This window comes from Symphodus melops (genome assembly GCF_947650265.1).
Source record: "Symphodus melops genome assembly, chromosome: 3".
NCBI classification, from domain to species: Eukaryota; Metazoa; Chordata; class Actinopteri; order Labriformes; family Labridae; genus Symphodus; species Symphodus melops.
In genome coordinates this window covers 14,040,630-14,065,067 of record NC_136693.1, presented here as the reverse complement: position 1 = coordinate 14,065,067, position 24,438 = coordinate 14,040,630, and the positions used below count along the sequence as shown (strand labels likewise).

Below are 24,438 nucleotides of genomic sequence, written 5' to 3'. Positions count from 1 at the left end.
CATTGATCCAAAACTAAGAGTGCAAAGAAACATGGACTCACTGTTAAAACAATATCACAAGAAGGGTCGTTTTTAATATGAGGACTTTTTTCATGAAGCAGTTTGGGTTCCGTGAAAGTAACTGCTGAAAAGCTTGAGAGTATTTTTTTTTTGCTTCCTCTGTTCCCCGCTTGTTTAATTAAATATGTTAACTTAAAAACAGCTCTACACCATATCAACAGTTATTTCAGTTCGTATCGAGGCTTGGATTCAGAATCAGTGGTAGCGTCGATGAACAAAGATCCACACATCATATCCTGACTCTTTACTCCCTTTTCCACCCCCAAAAATCAACAGTTAAATTTTTTTCTTCTTTTCTTTTTGGTAAAAAAAAAATTGATTCTTCTTACAAAGAATGTTCTAAATTCTCTCCCCGATCTTTCAAAGACTTATTTATTTCTATTTAATTGAGAATATCAGAGGAATCTAGAGTTAACCGTGTAAGGATTAAACAGAAATAAACACTGTTGGCCCCTTGAACCCAGAAAGGAAGAAATCATTATTTGTTTATGTTTCATAACTTAACTGATAAAATATATATTTTTTATTATCATGAGGTACTCCAAAATACTTTATTGTATCATATTCAATTCTTGGGAAGACTTTGTAAAGTCACTACAATTACATAAGTTTACATTACATGATGTTGGCTTGAGTTTGAGCTTTAGTTTTTTTTTTCTAAGCAGCATAAACGTACTTAAATGAAAATGAAAGATATGACAAAGGAGACATCAGACAAAGTGTTGGAGCATCAGAGGAACTTTTTGCAGCTGTGTTTCAACAGCACACACCAGACTGATGCGTGCTTTAGAAACACAACTTTCTAAATTGAAAGTTGAGTAAAACACAGCGAAGAACACGGACATGTACTGTAATAAAACATACAGGCCATGGGTTGTAACTCAGAGTGCATACAACTGTTTAATTGTCAGCGTTGCATGTGTGACACACATATCTCTGTGTGTGATTTAAAGGTTCGGGACTGCTAATGGAGATCTATCGTAAGAGGGAGATGTGTTTGATTCTTAGACGGAGAGCTGGGTTTGGATGAGCAGCAGCAAGTACTCTGGGATTTGTAGTGTCTATTGACTGTTCTCATGGCCGAGTAGAAAATGAGTGTGAAAGTAAGTGTGCAGGAAGCAACGCCTCCACACTTCAGTCACAGATGGGGGTGAGCTCCCCCATCAGACCTTTAGCCACCTTTACTCCTGGTCTCCACTGAGCACCAACACCCATTATTCATCACATGCACATCTCTGTCTCAGCATGACTTTCCACTTTAGTCTAGCAGTGCTCTGAGATGATCTCTCCTCTTTGTCTCTGCGCAGGCATTTGTATGTGCAACATTTCTGACACAGTTGAAAAGTCCTCAGAATCTGTGCTTACATTATGTAGGAACAATTTAGCTGGCTTGAGCATCCCTAAGACACATTTACACACAAGCACAAACCGAAATACCGTTTTCCACTTCTCAAAACATCAATTCATCTTTTCCACCTACTGAAAAAACGTAGTTCAAGGGTTTCAAGGGCTTTTTATGACAACAAACCTCCGTCCTGAATGTATCTCCCCGCTTCTAAAGAATTTTCTGTGGAGAGTCAAGAAAGCGGCTGCTCTTTTTACTGTCCAGCATTTTCGTTCCCAAGTGTAGTGCTGCTATGCCTGAAATGCTATCTATTAGAATCAGCTGAAGCACTTAGTGGAGCTTTATGATAAACTGTGTGTGTATATAAAAAAATGCTAAAGTGTGTGCAAGTCGTTGATTGGCTGACAGTAGACTGAAAAAGAAGCTCATGTGTTCTAAGAATTAGTAACATTGTGTAAAAAGGCTGACAACCAAGTCAAAACATTGCAAAAGCATCACAATTTAATTCACTGATGCTAACAACACCTGGGGGTCGATTCTTCCCCACATTTACTAACATTCAAACCCCACCCATCTCTACCTCAGTACTGTTAACAACCACCTGTTAGTGAACAGCAGCGCTCCTAAAAGTTCAAAAGAAGGATAATGAAGCTAAATCTCGGACAAAAACAGTATTTAGGCACATGCACTAACTATGCACTAAGCAACATTTGATAACCTACTAGCCAAGCAGTAAAGCCAATGGGTGTTGTGCTACCACCCAGTCACTTTCTCCCTGCTCCCTCTTGCTTGCGACACTGCTCCAACAGCAACAGCACTAGCTCCAGCACAGAGCAAAACAGTTTGGGTGTTTTGATCTTGCATGTGTGTGCGTTTATGTTGGGGTAGTGGGGTGGGATGGAGCCTGAGCATCTGTGGGGATTCAAAGACAGATGTTTACCTACCATCTCCCTACAGTTCCAGTGGCACTTTAATGACACCAGCTCTGGTGTACATTAGATTATCAGACTCCGGAGTACAATATCCCAGACTGGATAATATTATTTTTTCCTCTGGCTGATGATACATAACAAAAATAAGAAACAATGTTACAGATGTCTCTTGGGGTAAAAATAATAAATCACACAAACTTGTAACACGGTTGAAGAATGTGTGCCCACAAACACACCCACTGCAACAAACACTTTAGGGATTCATTTACTCTCTTTATTCCAACCGAGCGGGGAAGCCAGGAAGGAGGAAATGAGATAGAGAAATGGGGGAAAAAACGATTAGTTTGCATTTAACTTGCAAACATCATTAAGGCCTGTGCACTAATTGTGTTGTTTTAAACGAGTGAAATCTGATAATGACTTCATTAGTGACTCAGTGTAATGATAAGTCCTAGGGTTTAGGAAGGAAGAGAATAAATAAAGAGAGAAGAGGAGTGCATATGTGTGTGTGTGTGTGTGTGTGTGTGACAGGACCGAGGAAAGAACAAACACACTGAGGCTGTCTGTTGAATCAGCCCTTAGATACACAAAAAAAACCCCCACACAAAGTGGAAAAAGGAAATAATACATGGAGCAAAGACAGCACCAAATGCTGAACAGGATAAATAGAATAATAACAAGAGAACAGAAATGGCTAAAGAGGTGTGCGTATCTGTTTCTAAATGTGTGTGTCGTCTCTAATGTAGGAGGGGACAGCCTGCCGACGAGAGAGGTCTAATCCGTAATACGGCAGCACGCTGCATGGCTGCATACATTACTGCATACATTACTGCATCAATCAGTCCTAAGCTGCAGAGTAATTTTCTAACTCCCAATTTCTCTCCCTACCACATCACATAGACAACACCCCATGGCTATTTCTGATGAGATTCAGAGCCAGGGAGAGGGAATGAAGGGGGGGGGGGGTGTTTACGAAGCAACCTACCTTCCTCTCTCTCCTTCTTTCCTCTCCTCTCCACCTATCCATCCTGCACCCTGATTAATTTCCCACTAGATTGCTTGGCCAGCAGTATTATTAGCATAAAATTTCAATGGATCAAGCCCGGCTATGAAACACTTTCATCAAGCTGCTTGTCAAACAAAAAATTTCAAATCTCATTTTGTTTCTAATATCATTTTCATACTTGGAGAGAGAGAGAGAGAGAGAGAGAGAGACAGAGAGAGAGAGAGAGAGACAGAGAGAGAGATACAGAGAGAGAGAGGTTGCCTACAAGGTTTTTGGGGGATATCAGAGGATTGTTATTCCGAAGATAAACAGAGTCATCAATCAAAATTAAAAAAGAGCACAAGGTTTGGAATGAGATTCTGTACCAGAAGGCACAAGTATGCATGCACGTGTCTCCATGCAGGGGGCAAAACAGACAAGGTCATCACTGGGTGGTTGTGTCGGCCGGTATTTGTGGGCTTGATCTAAACTCAGAGACAAAACAAAACATGTGAGCTCAGCTTAATCTCTCATCTTGTGGTGCTTTAAGTCAGCAACATTTCCTCATATATGCATCTATCACCTCACATGGCACAACACGTCTAAAAAAACTCATAAAACGTCTGTAAATGTAATACTGTTTGACAGCCCGCACAATAAATAATTCAATCCTTTCCATCTTTGATTACAAACTGTGTAACTGGTGCCTCCCACAGCCGCACACTGTACCATTAATTATGAAAAATAAGGAAGCAGAGCAGTGGGGGGTTTGTTTTAATAAGGATGCAAAATCAATGCAGTTTAATCAATCTTTGCTAATTAAAAAAAACGATATTATGAAACAATCAAGGTACATTAACGAGATTACGATAAATGAACTGTGCACAGAGAAGCAGGCTCTAATTAAATGATACAAATTGTCTTTCCATGGCTGCGTACTGTTTGTCGACACCTTGAATAAGAGAACGTGGCACGCCTGTCCACCCTCAGGAGGTCCACTCCAGTTGCATCCTATATTGAAGGATTCAGTAGACTTAAAGCTCATGGTCCTCACAAAACAGTGACTGAGTACATTTCATCATTATAAAAGTGGATTATGTAGCTACATTTATGGCTAAAGGACTCTTGTGAGGAACAACTTTAAAGTTCACGACAGCTCTGCAAAGCATTTGAGAGACTTTCCTCTTTTGATTGTTATCTTTCTTCGTTGAATTGACTCTGTTGTGAACCCCATGCAGCTCTCACCCCTAATCCACATTAGGCAGATTATTATTATTATTATTTTTTTTTTAAGAAAATGATCTTTACTTTACTTTACTACCTGACATAAATTTGGAAAGTAATGTTTCTCTAGATTTTCTGGAAGAGTAAGTATGTTTCCTGACTGGTCTCGCTGACATAAATCATACACATGTATGTTCAGTATTTAAGGTGTTAATGAAAGAACTGGGTCTTTAGCTAAAGGTGCAAAGGCACCATGCAAATTGAAAGGATTTTGGTAGTTCGTTCAACCACCGAGTGGGGGACAGAAGACGTATGGCCCTATAGTAAAGGTTGGATTGGACGCCTTTCATTGGCAGAGTGAGCAGGAGAGAGTAAAGACCTTTTACTTCTGTTGCAATTAAATTATTTTATTTCGATTGTACAGGAGATGTGTCTCAATAAGAACCCAGAAACTGAGAAAAATCAACACAAAGTGTTGTTTTACATGTGTAGGTGTATGAACATGTGTTTTAAAGGTTTTCTAATCTGACTTCATGGATACATGTGTGATGTAACTGTACCTTTCATGGAGCAGATAATCTCTGCCTCTTTAGTGTCTGGCCAGTCAGGAGACTCCTCACATCAATCATCAACACCTCCAGCAGACTCCATCACTGCCAGCTACACATGAAAACACCAACAGAAAGTTTACAGATACAACAGTGTTGAAACAAACATGTGATAAGTGATCAAAGGTTATTACGGATGTATGTGAACAATTGCTTTCCTCTTTAATGTGTCCTGCTAATTGGCTTTCTGAGCAGCTTGTGACTCAAGGCTAAAGTCGCTGCCACTATGCCACAAACATGAATGCATGCTTGCCCACAAACACTCGATTAAAGTTCTGCAATCTCAGAAAACATCAGCAATTATTGTCTATGTGTCATCTAATTGATGAGATTAGCAAGACTGCCTTTAAGAATGAATGCCAATTTGTCAGTAATTCCTGTGAAGGCAGCGGTTAGCGTTAAACGACTTCCTTTTCTGTGCGGCTTTTACGCCTACAGCATAAATGCTGTCACTTCTTAGTCCACAACATCCCCTGACATTAGGCCGTCCAGCATTTTTCCTCGAGTCTCTGTTCCACATTAGATGACAGTTACTGATGGGCTTCACTCTGGCTTTCCTCAGCTAAACGAGCCCGAAAGAAAAACTGATGTCTTGTGATTTACTCACATTAAGGTGTCGAAAGTTAGCGGTGATGCAGATTTGTAAAAAGTAAAAATGCAAGCTTCATCGGGTCTGACTTCATGAGGAGGAGAACGCAACTTTTAGAATGCTTGTTTTTTCAGTGGCCTTCGGATCGGTCACTTCTGGTGCGTTTCAGATTGGAGAAGAATCTAAATGCTGATTGACTATCGTGACACATCATAAAGCAGATTTGTCGCTCAAATCTAAATTTGTGATCTGTGTTTGAGGATTGCTGCACTTTAATGCAGATATCTGTTTACTGAGATTTAAAAAAAAAACAGTCAGATTACCATACAGACTGTTTTTATTGTTCACACCAAAGCCTATTGGTCCTCACAGGTTGGACGACAAACATACAACACCACTTCTCATGCTAAAAATCCAGACCCTCAGAGTTCAGATTTTACATCTTTATGTCAAATCTGTAAATGGAGAATAAAAATTCAGTGAATTGCAATTATTCACTTATCAGGAATAATTGCTGCATGTTTGTGCAAGTGTGAAATTGAAGTGAGCACACAATAACATAGAGGAGCCAGGAGAGCGTGAAGACAGGCATACAACCGAGGGCAATCACATCTTATTATATTCATTCTCAGTCTGAACCTCTGCCTCAGGTCCTACCTGTGGAGTCCTGTCTGGGTGTTCAGAAAATTAGACTTCCTAACCCATCACTGCATGTTACCTTAGCATAGTCCTCCAACCTGATAAATTGAGTTTTTTGAAGAAAGACCAGAGAATTAGCCTCTTCCTTCTGTCTCTCTGACTCTCTTTCCACCTCTTAGCCTCTACTCCCTTGTCTCACTTCCTGTCTTTTTTTTCCTCTTTTTTTTTCTGTCAGCTGACCCATCTGCCTGGGTAAAAAAAAATGACGTCCTCTGGTGAGTCTAAGGAAACACCGTACAAAGCAATTACTAACAAGATGTGCCTCCCCCTCCTCCTTTTGTGTAGGGAGGGAATAGAGTGGGGCCAAGTGCCCTTCAGCAAAAATGAATTTTCCAATTTCAGTTAGTTCTTCCATGAATAAATAAACAAATGAATAATTGAAAGGAGAAACATAAATAAATAACATCACAAACATTTCACCGGTACTCATAAGTATTCTACAGATAACTCGGGCCGCATGCTAATGATAAAAACAGTGCATGTAGCAGGTTGAGATGCATTATTCACCACTCTGCTCTAACCAAAATTAAATAAATAAAAATCTCTAAAGGAACTCAAAACATCCTCTCAGCATTAAAGTGACAGGCCTGTCGCATTTATAACACACAAGGACAGTGTGGAAAACAAATAACTGACCAGTCAGAGAGATGCATGAGGGAATAAATAAACCAGCAAGAAGCCAGCAGCAATTGACAGAATCTCCAAAATCTCTGCAAGCCGTTTGAAGGAAAGAGGAAAACTTTGAAGGTCTACGAAGGACCAAGTGCTGCAGGAAGTAATGTGACAAGATGAATTCTCAAACTTAACAATTATTGGAAGAGTTATGTGCGACAAGAAAATAGTCATTTTCAATTAGTGAGAACGTTTTCTCTTGGATGGAACAAAGTTTATATTTTATATCAACACCGACACTGACAGTTAGGGTAGAGACACTTCAGCGTCAGATGATGAAGGATGATAAATGGTTGAATTTCAGAGATAAAAAACACTTTAACCAGGAGCCAGGTATGTTGATGAAAACAGATGGAGGCCATGGTCATAGATACTGATATGCAGCACCAGCAGTGTGATGCAGGTTTATAAACAAATAAACAATATGAGTAGTTTTTGAATTACGATGTCGGATTTATGGAACAACATCACTGTCTTCAGTAAAGGAACTGGATACATTTTTCGACAGCATTATGAACATTTCTGCTGCTGATATTACAAAATTCTCAGGGTTAATTGGTGACCCTGGAGATATTTCTTCCACAACACAGTTACACATAACTTGCGTAAACTCTCAGCTTCTTGTTGTTGTCTTCAAGCACCAGAAAACACAAATATATCAAACTTGTGACCACATCTTTCTCTACACACACTGTCGTACGCTTCTCAGAAGCCGTGGGTTTGAAACCTCAGCCTCAGCCCTTTACTGCACATCATCCCCCAAATTCATCCTCCTTTAATTTCTCATCTCTATCAAGCTGGCCTGTCGATTAAAGTCCAAAACAATCACCCAAATAAGATTTAAAAATATGAATTTCCACCTATTCTGTAACAACTGCTGCAAAGTTAGCCTGCGAGCATACACTAAATGTCAGCATATAAATACACTTGAAACCACAGAAAAGAAGTGTTGGGATTAATATGTCAAGGCCATTGTGTACTAATTCCAACAGCAACAAATGCACACAGTAAACTACATTCAAATCTAGACAGATCTCCATTCCACAACTCAACAGCCTACTAAATAAAAGCCCTGTTCTATCACAGCTAATGTCCTAGTCCACAGAAACGATGGTAGAGGATGGGGATTATATTGAATGAGGAGTTAAACAATGATTACTAATCTCATTACATTAGAATAAAGAAAAGCACATCAGCAAACACGGGGGACGTTGCCCTTTGTCCTCTGCGGGTCTCGTTTTCCACAAAGCTCATTAAGGGATACTGTTAACATGCTTCCTAAGCACAAAATGTTAATTAAAAACACAAGGCTCATATGCATTTTTACGCTATGCTTTCCAACACCATGGTGAAAAAAAAAATCTCATTTCCTCTGTTGTTCTGCTGATTGCAGCCTGATGTGATGCTGGAGTTAATTAGAACCCTGTGATCTGATGTGACGAGAGGGTGACCGCACGGCACACTGCCACTGGCTCCCCTCCCTCTTTTCCACCACTGCAATCAACCTCGAGCTTACTTGTCATTGCTGCTGTAGACTAGGTCAATTCATCTAGATTGAAGGTCCCACCACGCGGCTATCTCCTTAAAGGTTTGTCAGATTCTCAGATTCAGCTAACGTAACCCTCTCTCCCTCAAAGGCAGTATAGTAGAGTGCTGGGCCAAAAAAAAAACCAGAAGACCAGAGTAAACACCAGATTGATAATAAACAGTAATGGCAGACAGAGTGCAGTATCAGGCAATAATATTAACAAAGGACTGTTTTTTAATGTTGTTCATGCTAGCATTAAGAAGTTGGGGAGTAAAGGTTGCAAAGCCAGGTTTTCCACCCTAATTCTACTGTGGACTAAAATGGACCAGTGAACTGTGTTGCACTTTCAAGTCATAGAGCCCACCTTGACATTAAAAAAACACATCCGTAACAGCTCTGATAAGTTTTCACTTAAAGACACACAAAGAGGGGGATCATTTTTATGAACTGACAGACTCATACGGTGACAGGATCGCCCCATAAAAGTCCACGCGAATGAAATAAACAAGTGTTCACCGGGTGTGAAAATATACTGCAGCACGCACCTCTGCAGACCCTTCTATTAATCAACCTGTCCGCACTTTGTTTTGAGAGTAATCTCGTCCAACCACCAGAGAAGCACTCAACAGTAAGTGGCGCTTGGCTGTGCTTTGAAGGCCGTGGTTTATTGCCATCCCAAAGCACAGCAAGACTGTGCTGTAAAAACACATCATCTCAGTGCTCAGCACAGTTACTCACCTAACACGCGGCGATGCAGCTCAGGGCCTAAAGACTACCTTAACCACCTCTGGCCCAACAAGAGACACTACAGTTGGACACATTTTGGTAGTCCACCTCTTTAGGTTCTCCCAAGCTATTGCCACCTCATGAAAAAAATCTGCTTTTTACTTATAATAAATAAAAACTTCATAAAAACACATAGAAAGTCACAAACGGCAGGAAAAAAAAGATGAAAATCTACATTTTAAATCCCAAATAAAAGTTGATTTCTTGGAGAAGTTGTTTAATGGACAGGTCAGTGTGGTCCTATAGTGTTAGATACAACTTAAGAAAGAGTGGAACACAATAAACCAATTTCTTTCAGACTTCTTTCTTTGAGTGAGAGAATCATAGTGACAGAAGTCAGTGTATGTCTTTGCACATGTGTTCGTCTCTGAATGCGCCGCTGCGTGTAAGTTATGCTTGTTGACACGTCTTGAGGGTCAGATGTTGTCCTCCAGCTGCAGTCTCGAAATCTTTTCATTTCTTTGCATGCAGTGCAAACATGGAGTGCCATCCGTACCAAGACTCCAGATTCAAACTTTCCATCACATTTTTTTTTCTTTATTACCACTGAGTTGAGGCATAACAGTGGGAGAAGGCGGTTCATGACTGCGACACACTCTGTACCTTTTTCTTGTTTTCACGAGTGTCATGGTCAAAGATGCTGACCCCTCCTACACACACCATCCTCGTGTCTACTGCAAGTGGCATCTAAAACTTTAACAAAACTAAGTGCCTCTTCCCGTTACTTGACCTCCTCATGAAGGCTTCCTTGAATATTTCAATATTAGGACAGAGAGTGCAAGGGGAAAAGTTAAGCAGAAGTAAATAGAGTGATGAAATATTGAAGTGGTGTGTGGCGGTTGAGAGGGCAATAGTGGAGTATCAACTTAGGGAGTCAAGTAGGATGGAGATAACGCTCATATAGATTCTTCAAACTTCATAATATATAGCATCCATGAGCCTAATAAATAGTACAGAGGCTACATAAGGGTTGTTTTTACATATAAAGGCACACTGACAAGCTGGGAAGAACTCCAGGCATCAACGAGCATCAGAATATTGAATTGACATTGAGGGAAATCAAATTTTAAGCAGGAAAGAGTGAAATGCATGGACGTGCATCTTTAGAAAGCGACGTCAAGCAGGTTAAAAAAAGTGATTGCTCTTAAATGGGTGACCTCCCGTCTTTCACATCCTGGCATTATATTGGACCTCTGTCTAAACACTCGAAAGGTGTATGTGAACGTACCATTCTTCCTTCAAGGATGCAGAGATTGAATGTTTTCATTTAGGTACTCCAAAAGTAAATAGCTTTTGACCCACGTCTTTAAATGTATCACATATTGCGTAGTTGCAGCTTCCTTCAAGACAGGGAGGTCAAAAGATCAAGGTTTGAAGACTCGCAAGACTCCCAGCCTTCTCTAGCTTCCTTGTTTCAAAAGACAGGGCATAGAGTCAGAGGGACATATAAGCACTTACATGTAGAGGCCATTCTTAACCTCTTATTGAGGAAAAGAGTAAGTTGGATATATCTGTGTATTCATATGAGGTTGTATGTGCCTTCGGTCAATAGGAAGCCACTGACCTTTTTTTGCAGCGCTTACTTTTCATTCTGCACCTGTGTCTTCACCCCGTCTTTCTCCACACTTGTAGCTCAGAATTCTTTTCTTCATTCTGCCTCTTCGCCTCCTCCTGCAAGCAAGAGGGGGGCAGAGGGGTACGCACAGAGGATTGAAGCTGTCTGTTTTTAAAGGTGTCAGCACATCCTGCTTTTGCATAATACATATCACACCTCAGAGATGATCCATTAGCAGGTTACAGCAAGAGAGCCGAGCAATAAGCTGAAGAGATACAGCGACAGCTGACGCACGCACACGCACGCACACGCACGCAAACAAATACATGATACCCACCACTTTAACTGCCAGATGAAGGACTAGGTGGGATTGTCCCTGTGGGGCATGCATGTGTGTGGCTGCATTTAAAACCACTTTCACTGGACTGACTTCTGAGCTCCAACTCTTCGCTGCCTCCAGAGAAAGCCCAAAAGAGTAAATGTGTAAGAGAAAGAACTGAAAGAAGGAAACTGAGGGAGATGAATATAAAGGGAGGTAGACCGGAGAGAGAAAAGGCACGTCACCACACCCCCTTGCTCTTCCAGACACTGATTTATAATTTTAATATCTTTAATTTCCACAGCAGCACCCATTCTCCTGTCATTTTCCAATTTATGTCAAAGCCTGTGACCATTTTTCTTAATACAGCTTATGACAAGCTCAGTAGCAATGCGGATATGCAATACAGATTGAGTGTTTTACAGGCATGGCAGCAGACATACTGGGGTGTTTGTGTGTTTGTCTTTATCAGTGTCTGCTTGGTATTTTGGAGGGGAAAGACCGGGAGCAAAATACACCAGGGAAAAATTGGATTCACTGCAAAATATGTGTCTTCCGGGGACAGAACTATAATTCTGTCATAAATCTAATAATTATAGTTATCATAATAAGAATTATGATGATGGCAATGATAATGTATTAAAATATGCATTAACATTAAGAGCCTAACATGAAATGTGGGCTGGCTTTATGACCATTACATGAATATTGATGTTAATTAAAACAGAACCTCCCTTTTTATGTAACACTCCATCTTGTTGTAATGGTGAGAATTGGACATAGTGGTGAGCAGGATGGAGCCAAGGACTTTACTGGTCGCTCTACCAGGGGGCACTGGGATAACCCCTTTGTGGAATTCCTTCTGTGATGTGCTAGAGGCCTGATAGGTCCACTCTCTCCATCACACTCTTCGATTGTGTTCAAACAGTACTTTATTTTAAACCTATATTTTAACCTTTTTTTTTTTTTCAAACAATATATTTCGTCTTAAAAAATGGGAGCCATCTACACTTTTTAAGATCTTTAAGAAGATGCTACTTTCAAAATCATGCTAGTTTTCGAAAACTACCTTCCCTGCCTTTAATTACTAAATAGCAGTATTAGTGAAAAAAAATCATATTATTAAGTAGTATTCCGTAGCCTTTTTATTAAGAAGTAAAATATTATATATAAATATTAATATATTAAATTCTTACATTTCCTGAGGGAGTCATCCCAAAGGATCAATAAAGTTTAGTCTAAGTCTAAGTCTAAGTCTAAGTCTAATCGGGAACATGGGAAAAGTAATGCCGCCAATCGTTGCTAATGGGTTTCCATGGTGTTAACTCTGTGTGCAGCGGGACCCTGTACTCTGCCTGTATTATAATGTTTTGGTTGACGTTTTGGGGTAGGGAATAAGTGTTTCTCCCACGATATAACAGTGCACAGGGGAGTTTCTAAGTGGATGCAATTTAGCAATTCAAACTAGGGAATATTGTGACCTGGACATTGCAAGAAAAAGAAAAAATAACAGTCACGGATAAAGCTTCCTCCTAAATGAGGGTGAACCTTTGGTCCGTGGATGTGGAGGTGCCAAACACAGACAGTTAGCTTGTGCTAGCTAACTGCTAAAAAAAATTATTCTAGTTTAGTGTTTTATCCCAACAGCAGTGTCCACTAGAACTTTTACATTTTAACTCATTTTTAAATTTGCTTTTAAATTTCTTTCATATTTGGATGTAATGTGTTTTGCGAAATGTACTGTACAGCACTTTGGCCGCCTCGGATGTTGTGCTATATAAATAAAACTGACTTGACTTCACTTGATTAGCTTACATGAGCATGGACCTCTGGTGGCTATAAACCAAGGAGGAGGTGCCCAATTTGGATGTTTTGTTTACATACAAGTTGCAACAAACAATGTCTACTGACTATCTTTATCATTTGGTACATTACAATTCTCACTGATTAGTGAATCACAATACCAATTAGTGAGAGATGTAGTTTAATACAAAAAGAAGTACTTTATATCTATCCTTTTCTTCCAGCTAAACCACATTCTACTAATACATTTTCTTTCCCATGCATTTGGGAGATTAGTGGATGACCAGATAAACAATAAGTTTAACATTAACCCTTATACACTGTTTGGGAAACTTTAACAGCTTTCTTGACATTTCCTAATCTCTGATTACCAGATAGCGTTATTGGCAATTTAAAAGGACCATACCATGTTTCATCACATTAATGCCAAACAAAAAACTGACAATTACAGTAGATTTAAATGAATTCAGATGAATATCCTTCTGTATGCTCCAGGCACTCAGTGATTCAAGGCAATGCATTTATGGTTATGGCAATCTATTTCCTATAATTATGTAATCATGAAGCTGCAGGAAGCTGTTTCTTGAAAGCTTCCATGCAGGTAAATTTAAGGGGAGTTAATCTCTTTCTAAAAAAGGAGAACAGCATCCTTTTTTAAAATTCCCTTTTGACTTTTGTCTTGATTTGAAATAGCACATCAAGTTTAGCAACTAACATGCAATCATGCTAATGACCCACAAAAATGAAAATGAATGTTTTTGTTAAAGCCTACGTGGATATGAGGTTGAGCATGCATGACTTTACATTTATTGATGAAAGATGCAAAACAACCTGCATTTTCAACAAAGAGACTGAAATGATGGCCTGCTACCTGAGTCCAGGATTGAAGACACATGAACTTTGATTTCTTTTTAGATTGCCACATGTATAGGAGGTCCAAACAAGAATTGTAAAGATTAAATTCTGTTATTTGTGCAGTTTACACGATAGAAAGTAACAACTGATTATCTAAAAAAACCCAACAACAACAAATAAACTATAAACAAAAAAAAAATCTTTACCTCTTTTACATGCAGTTAAAATGCAGCACAAGTGACAGAGCAGACCAGCCTGTGGCATAATGACTTTAAGACCTGATTACGGTAATAGTTAAAGTATCACCTCTATCCCTTCTTTCCCCTTTGAGCCAAACTCTGATCGACTCTCTGTGAGTGGCGGCCCGCCAGCCCATGTTCCCTACTATTGAAAAAAGGGTAAAAATAACAGGAACAAGTTGTCGGAAATGAAATTTCAATTCATCCAGTCCCTTTATACACTGGTGCGAAAGCCTGTCGTTGAGAGGGAGGGATCAATAGTGTTTAGACAGCAGGGCAGATTTTCTAAGCGCCGGATCAATAGGAAAGAGAGAGGAAAAAATACCCTGGCTTTTCTTTGGCTGTTGTAGTAAATACGAACAAATCAGTGGCCTTAGGCTAAATGGATTGACCAGCTGTTTCCGAGTTCTGTGTTGTAAATAAAGATCCATTTTGAGGTGTGTAGTGGAGGCCCAAAGGCAAAGTGCCGCTCTTCAGGTTCAGGTATGGGCTTTGCTGGACTAAAGTAGTGTCCTGATGGGAGGGTGAGGGAGGCGAGGAAACAGAGGAGAGGGTAGGGCTATGTCCTTACAACATGCAGCAGTGGTTCAAAACCACAACACCAACAAAACCGCCTCATAAGATGAGCTCAAGCAAACTCTTATCAATGTATGATGTTCAATTAGGGGCGTCGGACGGCCATGCAGTTGTATCGTGCACCCCATGTACGAAGGCTATGTCGTCATGGCAGCTGAAATGGGTTTAAATCTGAACTCGGCCCTTTGCTGCATGTCATTAGTTGTTGTGACTGAATTTACCAGAGAGCAGTCTCACTAGTTTTCCAACCTTTTTATGAATTTCTTTTCCTCTTTTACATAAAGTCAAATATACACATGCCTTTCTCCTCTGAACAACAAAACAAAACGTATTAGCTGACGAAAAAGTTTGTAACAGCCGTGATATGACTTCTTGTTTAAACAAAAGTGGCAGGTTAAATATCTCAAACCAATATTGAGCGCTAATCAGAGGGTAAAAGCCTGACAGGATGACTGATGTCCTGCTTGTTTTGCTTCACCTCTGGACTTATTAAAGAAAAACACCACAGGCAGAGCCTTCGCAAAAAAACTCGTTGGTCAACCATGGTGGAGAATGTGATGGGTGAAATTCATCACTACAAACTTTTGAGTCCAAACAAAACACCCATTGTAGAACCAAACGACACAAAAGCCTCTGGTTAAAAAATGATGGGCCTCCAAACTCAGTGAGGAGAGAGACTTTAAAGGACAAGAATGAGGAGAAAGGATGGCTGTTGACTCACGCTGCAGGGTTTAAAAAGGAAAAAAAAAAAAGAAGTTGTGAAAGCATTTGCTTTGCTTGAAAACACTGCACAAGTAAGTTAAGGTCTCAAAACCTTGGGTTCATGGAAGAGAAGAAACTTAAAAACTACCTAACTCTACAAGGGTCCTACCTAAACAAACAGCACAATTGGCTGGTGTCTGGATGTAATATATAACTGATTCTCGTTGCAGTAAGTAAAGGAGTAACTGCTCGCAGTAGGCAATAAAACTGCAGTTTGTTGGCATTATTGTTGCATCTGCACCAACAGATGCCACAGACAAGCCAAGTGTACAATTGCAGACAAATAACAAACTCAGAATCTTTACAAGAATACATAAATGGAGCAGCCAGAGATGTGGTACGACTCATTTGAGAGCTATTTCACAACGTAATTGTGGCTTTGTGTGCATGCGCGCTCTGATTAAGGTCACCTAGGATTGTGCACTTACCGGATCTGAGGCTGAGCAGCAGAGGTTAGAGCAAAAGTCATTGGTTTCCTTAACACATTTCCTTAATGATGTCATCCCTCACGCCTCCATTCCAACACATTTAGAGATGGAGCAGTTACAACGTCTATTAAGACATTCAAATGCCTCCGCAAGCTATTAAGCCCACTGCTCCAGCAGAAAAGGCTAGCCTGAATTAAGTGTGACAGTGCTGACTTGTTTCCCTTTTTAAACAAACAAAATACATAGACAAAGTCATCAAGCTGGAGCAGCCATTAAAAATTTAGATTACAGCTTCCTCGCGCCTTTTGATAAACTCTCGTCTTTCTCTGTTTGTTAAAAGGATTGTTCTATTTAATTATTAAGTGTTCATTATGACGGACAGTGGAGCTGATACTGAAGGCTGCTTGTTTTTCTGTTCCTGGCATCTGATCAAACCTCATTTACTCAACAGGGGGGGATAGAATGAAATGTCTGATCATTAACCCAGTGTCTCCTTTAAGACGGGAATGTCTGCCTCCCATACGTTTCATCCCTTTGGTGCACCTTAGCTTAAGATACATTTTTTTTATGTATAATCATCAGTGAAGTCTGAGATCCTGTGAAGCACACAAGATAAATGTGGTGTCCTAAAAAGCTATTTTATTTGAAGTTGCCAAAGACAGAGCGTCAAAAAGTCATCATTGGCTTTTTCTTCTTACATTCTTTATTCACCAAGGTTGCTGGCCTATGAGCTGTGTATCAAAGTGAGCAGTCATTTAACATGGTCAACTCCCCACAGACTTTGTGTTCCTTATTCTGGGGCGTGTCGGTGGTTTTTCCATGTTTGGGGTATTCTTGGGAGGAGACAAGGGCTATTGAGAGAGTTTATGTTCCTGGCTTGTACAGAGGCTTCTAATGTGTAACACAGGGCACTTCAGCATTCAAACGCCTGGGGCTATTCTCTAAGTGGTCTTTACTTTGGAAACACAGGTGCCCTCCAGGGGTTGATGAGTGGTGGTTGTGTGCATGTGTGTGCATGTATGAGGACGCAGAAAGCTGGGAGGGCAGATAAAGGAGCGGCTGTGTTTTGAGGCCCATGCAGTGGTCTGAATAATATATCCATACATCATCGGTCCATGTCAGACTTTGATTCAGTGTGGTGGGCTCACAGAAACCACTGTGGTATTATCTTTAATAATGCAAGCTGGGATTAGGCGCCTATTCTCTTTTTTGATAAATATGTACAAATCAATTAATTTTGCTGACATTCCCCCCACAGAACATATAAAGCCAACATTGGGCTTGGCTCACTTGATTTGCTCTCTAAGGTGGGGCTGACTAGTTTGATTTTTATGTCCTTATTCAACAAAAAATAACTCCTTAGTGTTGAAAAGATTTGTTATATTTACAGAACGCTATAAAATAACTTTGAATGTTGATAATGTTGAACATTTAAAGAAATTTGGAGATCGTAAATGTATATGAAGTTGTATATCCCTTACTGCTGCTATATGGAAACATATTATATATCTGGGTTATAACAAATCTTTCACATTGCATCCACAGTAATTTTCATTTAAACAACCACAAGGGAAGAACATGCATTCTTTAACCCACTGCACTATGAAGACACAGCCATCGTGTAAATGCAGCAGATTCATGTTTTTCATAGTTTTCTGATAGAAAACCAGTTGAAATGAGGATAATGGACAAAAAGTTGAGTCTGTTATGCACTCCACAGAGTTTATGATGTCACTGAGTGCATTACTGATAGAAAAGCCCCGTGGCCATTTTAAAGGCTATAGACCACTTAGCAGATCTCAGCTGATCCTGATGCCCGTGACCTTGATAATGAGGTGCAGCTGGCACAACAGTCATTAGGCCTCCATATCTCCACCTTCAGGAACTGTTTTTTTTTCTTTCCGTAGAACCTTTTATCTATTTCTCTCTGAGCTGCTCTGCAGTCTCTTGCTGGTCGAGGGCCACTAATGACTACAGCTGTATAGCAAATGTCATTACATAGCTTGTCTTATCAATACTTCTTAAAACAGAACATCAATGGAAATGAAGGCAGAGCAGATATAATATGTTAGTGGTAGTGCCACAATCTTGTATGTCTAATTAAGCCGAGTTTAACTGAAGGACTGCATGAGGAGAGAGAGGAGAGGGTGACCCAATTAAAACCAAATCAAAACTCTGACACGTTCTATTGTATGGCTCATGCACATAATGCGAAAGAACCTGTAAAAACAAGGAGAACACGCTTCATGAGTACCTAAAAAGCCCTGTTGCTGCATTAATATTCCAGCCTAATGAAAGTGTCTTTTATTCCCAACACTTGCCTGTCACTGCTCGGTTCATAAATATTGTCTTATTATGATCATCATGACGGTATGCAGAACATTTCAGAGCCAATTACCAGAATGGCAGGTGGAATGGGTGTGTGCTATAAAGAAATGAAGAGTTGCCATGGTTATATAGCCAAAGAATCAGACTGAATGTGTGTATGGTCATGTGACCAGTAGCTGGCTAAACTGCTGCTCAAGCACCTTACACCAAAGGACACTTAACCTCAATTGCTGGCTACAATTGGCGTCCAATCTGGATGAATTGATTCGCTATTTGTGTCTTCAGGTCAAGCTGGCTGTACTATACGTCTAGTTCAGCCAAAACAGAGCCTTAAGTCCAATACCCAGGACACTCCCCCCCTCACCGCCATAATTTCCGAATGATATGGAGAGCTGAACACAGTGCTAAGGGAGACTCTATAGAATACAAATACTGCATCATAGGACGCATCTGAAAGACAGGCATCAAGAGGCATCGGACCCAAAGACGGGAAGCGCTAGTGCTACAAAAACCTGAATATAAACAACACAAACATTAATTGCATTTAAAAAGAAAATACATTAAACAGTAATTAATAACATGGATAGTAATAATAAAGGCTGATACATTTTGGAAACGTAAGAGGAAGGCTCACATGCTGAGGTAAAGTTGAGAGTTTGTTTTTTCAGTGACAGCTCAAAAAATGTGCATATTTTTGGATCCGTGTGCTGTTCACCAAGCCCCCTCTTCAGTCCTGTATGTGCTGTGTGAACTGTGTCCTACTCTCTGATCCCCCTTATTAAGAATACAATACCTTATGCATAGACAAGGATGAATATTTGAGAATGTGTAAAATGAAATTGGAAATGAAATGACTTGGATCAAATGTTAATTAAGGAACACCTTGCACAAATATATCTTTTCAGATTGGGCCTGCTTATACAGAAGCAAGATGGGGTGTAAGAGTGTCAGTCAATGGCAGACTCCAACAGATCAACTCTAAATAGAAAGAGAGAGGGGAGCAAAACAGTTTTTGTTGTACAGTCTTTTAATTTATCTTGATCAAATGGCAAAGACGGTTTAAGGAAGTTCTTTAAAAGTATTTTTAGTGATGACTCAATGCAAAGGTAAAAGTGTCGCTCAGTGGCAGCAATGCACAAAAATCACTATCCGTTAGAATTTTTGAATATGTTTATCTGCTACGCTACAACTGATTAAAAGTCATTCAAAAGTGAAATATGATGCAGATCAGCACTGATAATGATGCAGGAGTGAAGTGTGTGGACTGAAATTATACAAATAAATAAATAAGCTCAAACAAACGGAAAAAATCATCCCACCAGAGCAATTACGGATCTAATCAGAGGTTTGTGCTCTCCTATCTTGCTCCCATTTGCATCATAACAGTGTGCAATATTAATTTCCGAGTTTACTGCTTATTGGAAGTGCAAAGTATGAAAAGCCATTAAGGTCCCAAATAGGAAAGCAATTTGCTGTCACATGGATTCAGCTCTATTAAAAAGAAAAATCTTGTTAACCATTTGGAATTAGAGTCATTTGGCAAAAGGCATTCTGCCGCACTCCAGTAAAATAAGTAATTATGCTTCTTTTCCTTCCATCCCTCTCTTTCTTTCATTTGCACAAGCGTAGTGGGGAGTGGTGGATGGGAAGAGTGACTGGATGTAAAGGTAATTAAAGTTGTTGGCTATCTGTTTGTTTAATGTAGGAATCAGGCCAGCTGAGAGGCTCGAAGGCGAAAGCAAGATGAGAAACACATCCATTTTTCTGTCTCGGTCGACCAACCCCCGAGGCTAACACTCATCTGGTCCATATATCACCAATTCCAGCTTCGCAATCCATAAACTAAACAGGGACCTATCCATACAGGAAAAACTTGCACTGACTATTCCTCTGAGCTTATCTCACTTTCATTTAGGTTCCAACTGAGTAAATTTCATTAGAGCTTCTCAGTTGTGGTTCTACTGATTCAATTAAACCATCTCTGCAGGCCCTGATGTTTTACCAGATTTCAAACTTTGTACTTTAATGGGTGTAGCATACAACATTTGACATGTCACTAAATTGGCTGGTTTTTTTTTGTTTATTAGTTAAGAAAAACAAAAAGGCCCACATGACGTCATGGCATGTCTTTTACTGTATATAACACAATAGTAGACACACATTCTAATCGATGGTTTTCAACAGAGAAACAAAATAACAACATCAAACCTGTTCCCATCACATTCTTGAATGGAAGGACTCAGTTGGACTGAACTCTAGCTCTGAATCTTTACTTAAGCAGTGCTTCCTAGACAGTGTCATGACCTCTTACTAATCATTCTCAGCTCAATGGGTAACATATCTAACATAGGCCTGGCTCCACGCACTCCTAAGAAAGAATGAGAGCCCCCCCCCCCCCAAAAAAGGAGGCTTTATGGCATGGCATATATAGCCTCTTCGGTGTTTTATGGCTGGACCTGCAGGACCTATTTAGAAAGCGCTGCGTGCTCCGTCCTGACCACAGGTATTGATCGTCAGCAATGGCCATGGTGTGGCTGACTAGTTAAAGCCCTGCATGTGCCCTCACAGGGAGATGAAAATGAGGCCTCTGTGTGTAATGATCTGTGTATGAGCTGGGAGAGGAGGCCACAGACGCAGAGAAAAGAAGAAATTAAATCATTCCTTCGCTCTTTGAGGAGAGGCGCTGCAGCCAGCCATGCTCTGCTGCTTAATGTGGGATCTTTTTTTTTTTTTTTTTTTTTTTTGAGAGGAAAATTAAAAAGAGAGAGAGAGGGGGAGAGAAGCGAGTGAGAACGGGGGGGGAGAGAGATAAATGGCTGGATGTGGAGGCGGTAAATGAGAGCATCCTGATGCAGAGAGCTGTGCGAGGATGTCCCTAATGGGGTAAGCTGATGTGAGCTGTCTGGTAGCTGACCACCACGGTTATATTGCCTTCCTGCCTACCCCACACCAGGCCCTTCCAGCGCTGAGACAACCCCGCTCCATGCTAATTGGCTGAAAACGATAGTGCATAACAAGTACAGAAGAGACATTGGTCTAATTCGAGAGGGGGTGAAACGATGGATAAAATGCCTCTAATCATATGAGGAATTTTCTTGTCTGTGAGGCAAAGACTGCAGCTTTCTTTCCCTCTACTGAAGAGCCAGGAATCAAGACACACAGGAACAAAGACTTAATGACCATTGGTCTGTGAATCCATGGAAGCTTATGGGCAAAGTAAACCAAGCAGCAATGACTGTGAAGTCATTACTCACAGACCCCCCCCCCCCCCTCCCCCCTACGAAAACATGGTCCTCCATCCATTCCACAGTGAATACAACTTTTATTCATGCACTCAATGTGTGAGTAGCTTACGAGATGTGTTAAATAGACAATCACTCAGTGCCAAAATCACTCAAACTAAAATGGGCGTAGTTCAAATAAGAAGCAACACTTTCTCCACAATATACCAGCCTAAATAGAAGTGATGGTGGGTGTGAAGATGCCAGTCACTTAGAACTCCTAACAATGTATTTTATTGTTTTCACTAGATTAAGTCCAATAAGGCGCCGAAAAAAAAACAAAAAAAAAACCTCAGCTCAACATCATAGAAGAAACCGTAACAAAGGAACAGAAAGATGCTAATTTTCCTCACAACATTTCCTTTGACACGTGTGAAACACTCACAAGATCTTGGGTAGTGCAAAGAGATGCCAGGGAAACGCTCAACAGGGACCGAACCTCTATGACTGCAATGCACCCTTTGCATGACCCCATCCTCAAAGCTTCTCACTTCAACACCACAGGGGTGAGTGCTTGTTCATTTCACCTCAGCGGCCTCATTAACGCAGCCCTCTGCCATCATTAAGACGTTTGCAGTAAAATTAATTGAAAGACAGATTAAAAATAAATTAAGAAAAATGCGTTGCAGAATGCCTACGTGCACTTCATAAATCACCGGGGCAAAGCCAGGAGCTGGCTTCCCATAATTAACCGCAGACTATTTATTTTATCCTGACGGTATAAATTAGAATTCAGACGCACAGATTATATTAGGGCTGTCTGCCATGCGGAACTGCTGAGGGGTGTGCAGAATATTTTAAGGATACAAAGAGAAGAACAGAAAAGAGAAAGAGGTAGGTATAGAGAGAGAGAGAGAAAGATAATGTGAAAAAAGCCAAACAATATGTAAATGCATACAAAGCAGAAAGATAACATTTGCGTCCCATAGAGAAAGTATTTGCTCAGGCAGTACATAAAGAGATAATAGACTAACCAATTAACAGCCACAATCAAGTGCATGATTAAACGAAACAACAAATGCCTTATTGAATTGAACCGTGCCAATTGTTCCACTGATTCATTGTTTGAAAATGAGCAGGACACTTTTTTAACTGAAAGTTTAAACAGCATCACTTGTATTCGCTGCGATCAGAAGCAGAGCTGGTGACATAACTCTGTCCAGGAAATCTCCCCTCATTCCTCCCTGCCACACTGCTCTCCTGCTGTATCACAACCTGGCCACTTCACATGCAAATGCAGACTAAACCTCTCCTGCCAGTCAGCCTTCAAAACCACACACCCAACAATCTCAGTCTACCCCTTGCTGTCTATGCATCACTCTCTGTGCTACAGTCAGTGCTAGCCACATACTGCCTCCTCGTGGGCACAGTGCCCAGACTGGCAATAAGCCAGACCTGCTCTGCCAGACTGGACTGGCAAAATGCTGCCTTTCTCTCCACACTCCAGATTCCCTGCACATCCTTTCATCGGAATGCCTGTGGCCCTCTCCTCTTCCTTTCTCTGTCTTTATTCTGCACCACAGCTGAGATCCACACTTTGAAGATATGCCCTCCAACCACGTAGAAAAAAACAAAATAATGCTGCCACTAGTACTGCTGGGGAACAAAATAAAGCCGTCTGACACATTTGAATGCTTGGTTATTATGCAACCACACTGAAGGCATAAGCAAGTTATCTAAAACAATGTTACATCAAGGCACAGCATCAGGTATCAGGTGCAGAGTACAGGAGGATGAACAAGCAAAGTCAGCCCCAAGATGTTTTCTGTTTTTTACATTTTTATGAATCAACACAAAAGGATTGAATTTGAGCCTCCTTGTATGAAGTGATTACAGTGACATATATGCCAAATACAATATAGAGCTGCCCGCAGACTTAGTTCTCTTGACAGAAGAAGGAGTCTGATATGATCGCAGTGTAGCCTACAGCATCGGGACGGATTCACTACATGCAGGATGAGCACAACACATACAAAACTACCAAAGTCCTAAGACGTGTGCTCGTAGTATGTGGAATACAAAGATACAATCACATGTAACAATATAAGACAACTAATGCACAGCCGAGGATGAACAGCCATCCTCAAAGAAGAAAATGTACAAACTTGGGTGTTTAATGGTAAGTGTCCTTTTACCTCATCAAGTGCCGAACTGGCAAATTTAGCCCTTTCTAGTAAGACAGCTCAAAACTTGATCAATCACACCCGATAAACACATGCACTTTGTATGAAAACAAAACAAAAAACACAAATCTCTGCACCACTTACAAACTTCTCTGCACTTAACTTGACTAGAATCCCCGACTGATTGAGTTACCGTTTAGTTCCCAACATGGCCTCGACATTTTTCTCTTCCTGTTCCCTTTTTTGCTGTTGATGCATCTGAACCCATGCGCACAGTGCTTGAAGGAAATTCTAGGATTTGTGGGTCGCAGTGGTCCAAACAAAAACCTTGTAGTGTGTCTTTAAGACTAAATCATTTTTCTAACGTCTGTTATGCAAGTCTGCCAGTGTCCTACCGTGACAGTCTCACAGAGGGAGACTTGTGCACCGTGCTGCTCCCAGCACACGATCCATTTAAATCCCACTATTTCACAGGGTTAGATCTACATCCCTTCTGAGTATTATGCCAATATCAGCCCCTCCTGTGTGTGTCGAGTGTTTGGGTTTTGATTTTGAGACTATTATCATGCCTGGGTCTACTAGGGGCAGTCTAGACTGGCAGTGAATAACCTGTCAGGGTTTAAATGCATTATTAAGTAAAAGCATCAGAATGAGTCATTCTATCTGATTAGTTTATCATCTATTCTGCTATCATTAAAAAGAGTATCTACAATTATCTTGTTTAAAATAAAGCTAATGCCA

The 24,438-nt window shown here is 40.4% G+C and overlaps 1 protein-coding gene across 2 annotated transcripts in view; it reads right to left on the bottom strand.

Moving 5' to 3' along the window:
• LOC306821611 (uncharacterized protein) overlaps positions 1-24,438 on the bottom strand; it is a 113,575-nt gene that overhangs the window by 16,498 nt on the left and 72,639 nt on the right. The window contains exons 6-8 of one of the 2 annotated variants that reach the window (XM_079340141.1): positions 11,321-11,433; positions 10,993-11,099; positions 5,107-5,206 (exon numbers count right to left, since the gene is read on the bottom strand). In XM_079340141.1, the coding sequence (XP_079196267.1) occupies positions 11,034-11,099; positions 11,321-11,433 (179 nt within the window). In that variant the 3' untranslated portion in view covers positions 5,107-5,206; positions 10,993-11,033. The remainder of the gene's footprint in view (positions 1-5,106; positions 5,207-10,992; positions 11,100-11,320; positions 11,434-24,438) is intronic. The other variant, XR_013778818.1, reaches the window with a different exon arrangement.